Source organism: Liolophura sinensis, chromosome 2 (assembly GCF_032854445.1).
Source record: "Liolophura sinensis isolate JHLJ2023 chromosome 2, CUHK_Ljap_v2, whole genome shotgun sequence".
NCBI lineage: Eukaryota > Metazoa > Mollusca > Polyplacophora > Chitonida > Chitonidae > Liolophura > Liolophura sinensis.
In genome coordinates this window covers 3,718,075-3,729,098 of record NC_088296.1, presented here as the reverse complement: position 1 = coordinate 3,729,098, position 11,024 = coordinate 3,718,075, and the positions used below count along the sequence as shown (strand labels likewise).

Below are 11,024 nucleotides of genomic sequence, written 5' to 3'. Positions count from 1 at the left end.
CAACTCAGCCACCACAACTCAGCCAACACAACTCAGCCAACACAACTCAGCTAACACAACTCAGCTAACACAACTCAGCCAACACAACTCAGCCAACACAACTCAGCCAACACAACTCATCGAATTAATATAACTCAGAGTATTAATACCATTCAGCAAATATAACTCAACCAACACAAACCAACTAATGCAACTCAGCCAATACAACTCAACCAACACAAACCACCTAATGCAACTCAGCCAATACAACTCAACCAACACAAGCCACCTAATACAACTCAGCAAATACAACTCAGCCAATACAACTCAGTCAATACAACTTGACCAACATATCATCACTGTGGTGTAAAAGTTTCAGCATTGGTAGGACACAATGTTGACTGACAAATATTGTTTTTATGAGATGTCTTCCAGAAACGCTGATACGCCATTCACTATAAAGAAACAAGTGATCGCCTTGTAAATCTATGTACACATGTTTATTTATCACTTACTTCTACAGTGTACCTGATACATAGTAGTGGTCTTGTCACCAGTAAATTTGTGCAACACATGGAATGTTGTATACAGAACAGGGGACACAACTCCTTTACACAAAGTTAGTGATTTATTTATCGATTTATTTGATTGGTGTTTTACGCCGTATTCAAGAATATTTCACTTATACGACGGCGGCCAGCATTACGTTGGGCGGAAACCGGGCAGAGCTCGGGGGAAACCCACAACCATCCGCAGGTTGCTGACAGATCTTCTCACTTACAACCGGAGAGGAAGCCAGCATGAGCTGGACTTAAACTCACAGCGACTGCAGAAGTTAGTGATATGACACATTTATACTTCCAAAAAGTTAACACAGGCTAAAATAACTGTAATGACAAAAGGGCACATGTTTAGGTCATGTGCTGTTATGGATTTTTCACAAGTGACTATCATAGCTTAAATCTGGTACAACGTTAAACCCCAAGCATTCATTCACTCACAGCTTCATAGGCCCCCATGAAAACGATTGGCTTATGACACAAGCTAAAATAACTGTAATTATAAACAGGGGCACATGTCAAGGTCATATTCTGTTATGGTAGTTACAACCATAACCGAATGGTGTTACTATCATAGCTTAAATTTGGTACGACGTTAAAGCCCAAGCATTCATTCACTCACAGATTTCATAGGAAAATAAGCTTATTACTGACCCAAGGAATTTTTTCCTTCAAAGTCATAAAAGTTTGTGAAATTTATGTCAAAATGCCCTTCACTTGACAAATACATGTCCTCAACTTTCTAGCCATTCAAGTAAAATCCAGATTTTTTCTTTCACAGAATAAATAAAATTCATCACTATGAGAAACAAAAATGTTTATAATATATAAGTCAACATTCCAAAAAACTCTAAAAATCAATTCTTTTTTCTTTCTTTTTTTTTGGCCAAATCACGTCACCTCATGGCATTTTAATCCAGACATTTCTATTTCTGAAAATTTTTACAAGAATACTGATTTACAAAATTTTGTGATAGTTTAATGCCTTGACCAGCATGACCTAATCCTTACATGTGAAAGATACACAAATAATATTTATTTTATTTTACTTATCAGATTGGTGTTTTACGCCATACTCAAGAATATTTCACTTATACGACGGCGGCCAGCAATATAGTGGGAGGAAACCGGGCAGAGCCCAGGGGAAGCCCACAACCATTCGCAGGTTGCTGGCAGACCTTTCCATGTACAGTAAATAATAAAAACATATTATAAAATGTTTTCTTCTTAGGGTTGTGACTAGGAAGTTAAATTCTCCATCATAGAATTGGCTTGTTTTAAATCTGAAAACAGAAAACATTTATGAATAAGATCTTACCCAAAACAAGAATACTGTGACATATATAGTGCAAAAATAATAGTTTTCACTGGATTAATGTTTCATGCCCTTAAAGTCCAGTTTATGAGAGGCAAAAACTAGGCACTGCCTAGAGATTACCCCCATGCTTTGACTGGTACCTGACAAACCTACTGATTTAAAGCAAACATGGTTTTTGCATGAAGGATTCCACAAAACCATTTCTGGCCCATTCAAACTTTAAAACCTTGTCACAATACTTAGTCTGGCACTGAGAGATGGAATCTGAACACATTTATCTAGATATAACATTTATGGTGTTGTCATAATCTTAATTTTTGATGTTTAAAAATAAGCTCTAGAATTGTACTTCAAAGTTTTTGAATGAAGTTAGAAAAGGCTTTGTGGAATAGTCCTCCGTTGACTTGAAGAAATAAGGTTAAAGTTAATTATACTACAACATCAGATTTTAGTTTTACAGAAAACTGTCCAGAAATGTTTGGCAAACTATAGCAAGCATTCCCGTCTTCATTCCTGGAATAAATGTATGATAACCATTCCCCTTATCAGACTATGAGAAAGGAAGAGCTAGGAATCACATGCAAGATTTTCTGTGCGAGGAGTTGTCTTCCTATAGAACATTCTGATGATGATCTAATGTCACTCAACTAGCTGTGTGTTCTGGGTGTCCCGAGAAGTTTAAATGTGTTATACCTACTACATGTACACAAAAGTCCTCCTCCTATCTGTACATGAACACGTAAGTCCTGCTCCTATCTGTACATGTACATGTAAGTCCTGCTCCTATCTGTACATCTGTACATGAACACGTAAGTCCTGCTCCTATCTGTACATGTACACGTAAGTCCTGCTCCTATCTGTACATGTACACGTAAGTGCTGCTCCTATCTGTACATGTACACGTAAGTCCTGCTCCTATCTGTACATGTACACGTAAGTGCTGCTCCTCCATGTACATGTACATGTAAGTCCTGCCCCTATCTGTACATGTGCACGCAAGTCCTGCTCCTATCTGTACATGTAAGTCCTGCTCCTATCTGTACATGAACACGTAAGTCCTGCTCCTATCTGTACATGAACATGTAAGTCCTGCTCCTATCTGTACATGTACACGTAAGTGCTGCTCCTCCATGTACATGTACATGTAAGTCCTGCCCCTATCTGTACATGTGCACGCAAGTCTTGCTCCTACCTGTACATGTAAGTCCTGCTCCTATCTGTACATGTGCACGTAAGTCCTGCTCCTATCTGTACATGTACAAGTAAGTGCTGCTCCTACCTGTACATGTATGTTCAAACAAACAAACACACCAATAGGTATATGTATCATTTATCCTGCATCAGACAAAATACTCCGCTTTTCACTGGACAACAACGGTCAAGTGGGGTACAGATATATTCTTGATGTGTCTGCTGAGTAGGTTATCTCCCTTTGTTGGGTTGTGAATACTATGGTCACATCACTGAAGCGATTCACCTATACATCGGTCCTCTGCACGGAATTGATGGGTCTTTGCTGGATAAATTTGTTACATGGAGATTCAGTGATAGGATACGCAAATATGTGGTGACAATAATCCTATTTTCAATTCTCAATATGAGGATTATTGACACCATACATTTACATAAACCTATCACTGAGTAACCATGTAGTTAAAATCATCCCTATAAGAAATTTCATGCTAACGTTCAAATTTTGTATACCTTTTCCAGATCAAAGGGAATTCACAACATATTTGTTGTCTCACTTGGCAAAGGTCTAGCATATCTAAAAATTATTAAACAGGCACGTGTACCGATGCAGAACAAATTGCCTTTTGTTTCTAACCTTCACAAGTAGCTTTGTGAAGGTCAGGTGACTAACCTCTGAGGAAGACCCTGAACTTGTCGGCGGATAAGGTGAAGGCCACTGGATCTACAGTATCCACATCCGGATTACGGATACCCAGCCGTAACTGCACACAAGGCTCATTCACATCCTACAGTCAGAAAGCAGATGTTTATATATTTACCAGTGTGGTCATTGTAGCTTCATGTCCAGCTCATACAGGATTCCTCCCTGGTCGTACGTGGGTAGGTCTGCAGCAACCTGCGGATGGTCGTGGGTTTCCTCAGGGCTCTGCCCGGTATCCTCCCACCATAATGCTGGTCCCCATTGTATAAATGAATTATTCTTGAGTAGGGCGCAAAACACCAATCAAATAAATAAATAATTACAACACATCCTCCAATACAGAACAGTTCCAGATGTGTGCATTAAATATGTTATATCAGTACCTAACAACCCTCACTCAAAGTGCGCCACATGAAGTCCTACAGGCAAATAATATAGAATCGAACTCATTTCAACTGGTAGTGCTGGCCTGCATGGTTAATGGTCCAGCCTGCATGTAGGGATTTGTACACTGGTCACTCAGGGCGGTGGTATTATGTCTAGCACAGCTCAGTAACTTTCACCATGCAAAGAATTACAGTGAAGAATAAGCCATGTAAATTTCAGTTTATTGCGGCTATTGGCAACTGATCCTGGCAACTGTTATGAGCATAAAAAAGTGCCCGTATTTTAGTGACATTGCTTATTCAGCGTCAAATTAAATAATGTGCTGCACACAGAGTAAATGGAAGTATTATGCCAACATTCTATAACTGGATTATAATCAAGTAAATCTTAGTATATATTTATATATGTTGATTGCGTGTTTTCAGGGAGAACCAGTTCTACGACAGCCGCAGTGTGGGGAAATACTGTGAGAAGAGAGACCCTCACCTGGCCTGTGTGGCCTATAAGAGGGGAAAGTGTGACCAGGAACTCATCAATGTAAGATTATAGTAACACCTAACGTTTAGTGTATGAATTTTTAAAGGTAAAAAGGTTACCTTGAGTTCACTAGAGCTGATAATGTAATCCACTCTCCAATCCACAGACTCTAATCTGGACACTATACAAAAAAACAAAAAAATGATGATGGATTTACTTAGGCTGAGGGTCATACCAGAACAGGACAGTGATCACTTTAGAGGAGTGATGCACCCTAATTCTTCAACCTGTTCGCATGATGTCAAGGTCTTTATTCAAGCATATTCTGAAAGTATTATTCTGCGTAGGCTGATAAAATTGTCAGTTTTGTGAAACCCTCTGGCTCAAATTGACCAGCCCAACCAATGTAGTTTTGTCGCCAAAATCAATCAAAAATGTTCATAAATTGCACTGAAAGTTGCCCTTTCACATGCAAAAAGGTTGAGGAATTAGGTTGAGGAATTAGGGCACAGTGTCATCATTCAAACTCCTGAATTCCAAGTTTTCTGCAGCAGATTGTGTAATTATTTACTTGGTTACTATTCTATTTGTAGAGATATAACAACAGCAAAGAATGCAAGTACAGCAAACTGGCCAGAGCACACAAATGTGACAAATCAACTGTGCCTTGTTACATATCTGACAAACCACCTGATTCTAGGCCAGCGCCAAGACAGCCAGAGCTGGATTTGGACTCTTAACCTCATTGGTCACTGGTCCCAGTAACAGGCGACATGATGATGGTGTTTCTGGTACTCACAGCGAAGACTTTTCCTCCGGAACTCTTCCTGTAGATTGGTCAGATTGTCAGCATAGGATCGGCACAGTGCCATGGAATGTTCTGAAAAAATAGTCAACAGATGCCATGTAAGCACATAAAGTTAATTTAAAATTTGTCTAAATGCATTTAAATATTTGAATTCCAATGCAGGCTTTATAGGCCATATTTTTCTTTAGGGGCATATATGGTTTCATTTTATATTGGTTTTGGCATGTAAAGTTTGAACCTAGCAAACAACACATCTTATGAAGAGTGCTTGATTGTTTGATCGATTGGTGAAGAACATTTTCACCTACATGTATACCATTTTGGTCAGTTTTATTTGTAGACAAAATGACAGTGCTACATGTACTATATACCAACTTGGTCAATCCTGTTTTGTTGAGCACCTCATGTTAAAGTACCAGGATGGCCAGTTTTTCCCAGCAGTATAAGGTACAAATCTGCTTTCCCTCTTCATGACATCAGCACCATAGATCCTGTTTTACATGCACCTTAACTTGTATTTTCTGACTAAAACTTACAACAGATACTGTGATAAGGCTATCAATATGCTGCAGTTCTAGTCAGAAGTCACTCCATTTAGAGTTTCCATGTGTATAAGTGGCAGGTACATGTACACAGAGAAGAGGTAATGAAAATTTTGAAACTCTTAAATATTCTACATGGAGTGACTTCTGGCTAGAACTGCTGCATGCTATAAGGCAGATCATAATTTCTGCTGAAAGTTCTCGTCAGACAATTTGGAGCAGATCTACATATCTGCTGTAGATGAAACAATCACTCACCTTTAGGCGTTACACTTACCACAGCTACAAGTCCTCGTCAGAAAACTGCCACAACATGTACCTGTAGAGGAATCACTCGCCTTTAGGCGTTACACTTACCACAGCTACAAGTTCTCGTCAGAAAACTGGCACAACATGTACCTGTAGAGGAATCACTCACCTTTAGGCAGACCCAGCTGCTGTAGCTCATTAGCTAACGACTCTCCATCCACATTATACTTGGCAGCACTGGACAGTATGAAGTTCAGAGCAGCTATACTGGCCTTCACATCTCCGACCTCTGTAATCCAGGTATGCCCAAATGAGTCAATGATTGATCAGGTTTTACCACTGTACTCAAGAAATTTTCTCCCACATTTATATACCTGTGGTCAGATTTATGGGTACAGGATACCAGAGTGCCCTGAATATACCATCCCAAGGTGCCTGACCAATGCCTTGAATATACCACCCCAAGATGCCTGACCAGAGTGCCCTAAATATACCACCCAAAGGTGCCTGACCAGAGTGCCCTGAATATACCACCCCAAGGTGCCTGACCAGAGTGCCCAGAATATACCACCCCAAGGTGCCTGACCAGGGTGCCCTGAATATACCACCCCAAGGCGCCTGACCAGAGTGCCCTGAATATACATCCCCAGGTGACTGACCAGGGTGCCCAGAATATACCACCCCAAGGTGCCTGACCAGAGTGCCCTGAATATACAACCTCATGTGACTGACCAGAGTGCCCTGAATATACATCCCCAGGTAACTGACCAGGGTGCCCAAAATATACCACCCTAGGGTGTCTGACCAGAGTGCCCTGAATACACCACCCCACAGTGTCTGACCAGAGTGCACTGAATATACCACCCCAAGATGCCTGACCAGGGTGCCCTGAATATACCACCCCAAGGTGCCTGACCAGACCGCCCAGAATATACCACCCCAAGGTGCCTGACCACAGTGCCCTTAATATACCACCCCAAGATGCCTGACCAGAGAGCCCTGAAGACACCACCCCAAGGTGCCTGACCAGAGTGCCCTGAATATACCATCCCAAGGTGCCTGACCAGAGTGCCCTGAATATACCACCCCTAGGTGCCTGACCAGAGTGCCCAGAATATACCACCGCAAGGTGCCTGACCATAGTGCCCTGAATATACCACCCCAAGGTGCCTGACCAGAGTGCCCTGAATACAATCCCAAGGTGCCTGACCAGAGTGCCCTGAATACACCACCCCTAGGTGCCTGACCAGAGTGCCCAGAATATACCACTGCAAGGTGCCTGACCATAGTGCCCTGAATATACCACCCCAAGGTGCCTGACCAGAGTGCCCTGAATACAATCCCAAGGTGCCTGACCACAGTGCCCTGAATACAACCCCAAGGTGCCTGACCACAGTGCCCTGAATATACCACCCCATGGTGTCTGACCAGAGTGCCCTGAATATACCAGCCCAAGGTGCCTGACCACAAAACTTGATGATAAAAACTCATGTACAGCTGAAATGATGAACTTGTTCGTGATAGGCCGCTCACCATATGGTACAGTTACTATTACAATCTTTATCATGACTTACAGGTATCCTTCTCCTTGGTCTACTACTACCCAGAAAACATCAGTTAAAGGGATTTTAAAGTCAGGGCTATTTACAGAGCCATTTTAGTTCTGGAAACCAAAACTACTGGGCACCCCAATTCATCAAGCCGCGTTAAATAAACTTTATTCACAAACTTTAAAAGTTTTCAGTGAGAATGATTTTGATTTGCATTTTAACAAATATCTTCAATCACGATCCTGATCCCATCTTTGAAGTTTGGCATAAGAATCTTCAGCTTTTTTCCAGATATGGCCATGGAAGTAAAGTCCTGTTAAACTATATAGCTTTACAAATACTGACCCATGACACAGCTGGTCTGCCATCAACCTGTAGATGGTTGTGGGTTTCCCCCTGGCTCTGCCTGGTTTCCTCCCACTATAAAGCTGGCTGATGTCGTATATGTGAAATATTCTTGAGTACGGCGTAAAACACCAATCAAAAAAAATCAAATCATTGACACAGATGACCAGAGTTGATTCATGTTTACTGATGTGAATGTTGGGCATGTGTGAACATTCAATTTTTTACCATATTTATGTGCAAATATATTTGAATTCATTGACTTCAGCATGTTCAGAAGAAATTTAGGAAGTCAACAAAAAAAAAAACTCACCAAACTTTGCATCTGCTGTCAGCTTAGACACTTTATCATACTGCAGAAACAAAAAGAAAAAGCCCGATCAGTTAGAAGTAAAAACGTAGCTGAATTAGTGCACCGTGAATTTGAACTTGTCACCTCTTTAATATAGGGCTAGACATATTCTGAGAGAGGTCGTTAAATGGCTTGGCAGTCACATTCACTGAGTACATATAGTTACAATATTAAGGGTGAGACAACTCTGTCATGAATTGTAGGCACATATTATCAGAACTATCAACTTACATCAATGCCCTGTCCCATAAGATCTTTGATCACTTGAGCACACAGCAGTTTCATTTTGATGGATGTCTGAAAACAATATCACCATACATCCATATTAAGTACAGAATCTCAATAACTGCTTTAAAAGGTGAAAAAATACCCAACCTAGCATTTTAATAACAAACAAACGAAGAAGCAGAGCAGTATTCTGCTCCCTTGTTATTATTAGCAATATCTTTGATCCCCTTTTTCAACTGTATTGAAGTGAACATGCATGTTACCACACTGTACTAAGGCCTATAACCTGTGGAGAATGGAGACCACACAGTGCATGTACCATGAAGATGTGCTTATCGTACACTGTGCTGTGTATCTGTGATTTATATACACATGTGAACTGCACCCTGACCCTACAACAACAAAATCACAATACAATAATCCATATTTATTTTGGATGTTCTCAACATATTTTATAAAACTGTTTCTTTTTAGCATGCTGAAGGAGATGGAAAGGCAATTAAGGGAGGTAACTCACCACTCTGGACAATGTACTAATCTCCGCCAGGACCCAGTCTGGGCAATCCAAATCTCCGCAAAATCTGAACCTCTGAAAAAATAGGAAACACTCTGTAAAGAAAGTTGTTCATGCACTGAAATGAACTGAGGTCATGTTGAAAGAATCTTTAAAGTTGAACGACTATTGAAAGAACTGACTTATTTTAATTTATTTTTTTACCTATTTATTTGGTGTTTACTGCCTATGATAGTGATAAAGAATATTTCACTGATATGACAATGGCCAGGTATATTGCCGGAGGAAACCATTGTGTTAAAGGCAAGCAAACAGCCAATCCAAGAGCAGGATACAATGCTGAGGGCGTATATGTAAGCACTTAAACGTGGACTACCTGCAGCGAGAAAAATTTTACCATGCTTTAACCGAATGACATAGCCAGTAAATAACAGTTGTAAGCGGTCAATAGTTGCACATTTAGGACTGGATCCTTCATCAGATTTCCATGTGTACTGTATGTACATGTATTCTTAGTTATGCAGTGATATCACAGCCACTCTGAGCCAATCATCGGCACACTCTTTGGTCATGTGACTAAAGTACTGGAGGTGAACACAAAGTGAACTTAACCCGGCTTGGTGAGACAGTCACTAAGGAATATTTTAGCCTGAAAAATGAAAAATATAGCTTGTATGTAAGAAATTCTTTATTGAAAAGTAATCAGAATGTGTCCAACCTTCAAACATGCTAGTTCCAGTGTTCTGCAGTATTTTAAACTTTAGGAACTGGCCAAAATCTGCATTATGCCCATTTAGCCCTATATTATTTATCAACTCTGCTCCTTGTCAAGAACCCAGTTGCTCAAAGCTAGTCTATAAATAGTTCTTGCTATGAACATTGATTCGTTTTTTGCAAAGCGTCAGATCATATATACGTGATTTATTATGAAGGGATTTGAGGTAAAAGCATCCATTCAATCTGTTATTTCCAAAAGAGGGATAAACAATAACTGTGAATGTCAGTTGTGTCATTTTTTCACAGACACTGAGCATGACTCATATTCGTGTTCCCAAAGCTTGTCAGGGGGCTGCACCAGTTTCTTTTGTTAAATGGCTGAAAGCTGACCTCAAGATGCCCAGTCATAGGACCCGTTTCGCACCATGTTTTTCTGTATTACTGCATCACAATAGCACCCAATATATAGGGGGGATCGAGGAACTAGGTGTTAGAGGCTGTGTACTAGTCATTTTCACAGCAGGAAACAGTGACGACAAAGCCAGGGTCTGTGCTAAAGACTTCAGATACATACATATGTTTATTTTATGCATATTACACAGCTGATAACAGTTTAAAACAAAAGAAAAACTCATTGGCTAACAATGACCCGCTTATTTTGGGGTTTCACCATAGGACCAGAGTGATTTTAGAACTGATTTTGACGGTTGGGGTTTGACAGAAGGAAGTAACAAAATGCTAAGTGCACATGCGCTGAAAGCCCTTGTTTACACTGTAGCCCATAGTGTCCACAGCATTGCTCAGTAAGCATGTAGTGCTCAGTTGTCTGGTTTTAAATTCACAATGACTTACTAACTGTGCGTGATCGGATCATATAATCAGCTTATTTTAAAACTGAATCATGTGATATAAGTAAATGTCTGATTAAATGAATAAAATAAATTTGAATTGCAAAGGATGGAACTTATATGCCTCCAGAAGCAATTGAGCTCTTATAAAAAATACTTGACAGCTGATTATATGTGAAGAGATTGTGGCATTTGCTTAGACAGAGTAATATGGCATTACAAAATAAATAATTATTAATATCTAGTCAAAATAACT

The 11,024-nt window shown here is 40.1% G+C and overlaps 1 protein-coding gene across 1 annotated transcript; it reads right to left on the bottom strand.

The window, feature by feature from the left end:
* Positions 1 to 462: 462 nt before the first annotated feature.
* Positions 463 to 9,270, bottom strand: LOC135462751 (COMM domain-containing protein 4-like). Its single transcript, XM_064739993.1, has 8 exons — positions 9,207 to 9,270; positions 8,693 to 8,758; positions 8,423 to 8,462; positions 6,384 to 6,503; positions 5,415 to 5,495; positions 4,735 to 4,796; positions 3,722 to 3,836; positions 463 to 1,822 (listed from the first exon to the last, which is right to left on the bottom strand). The coding sequence occupies exons 2-8, from the start codon at positions 8,744 to 8,746 to the stop codon at positions 1,779 to 1,781; spliced, it is 516 nt and encodes a 171-aa protein (XP_064596063.1). The 5' UTR covers positions 8,747 to 8,758; positions 9,207 to 9,270; the 3' UTR covers positions 463 to 1,778.
* Between the last annotated feature and the right edge of the window lie 1,754 nt (positions 9,271 to 11,024).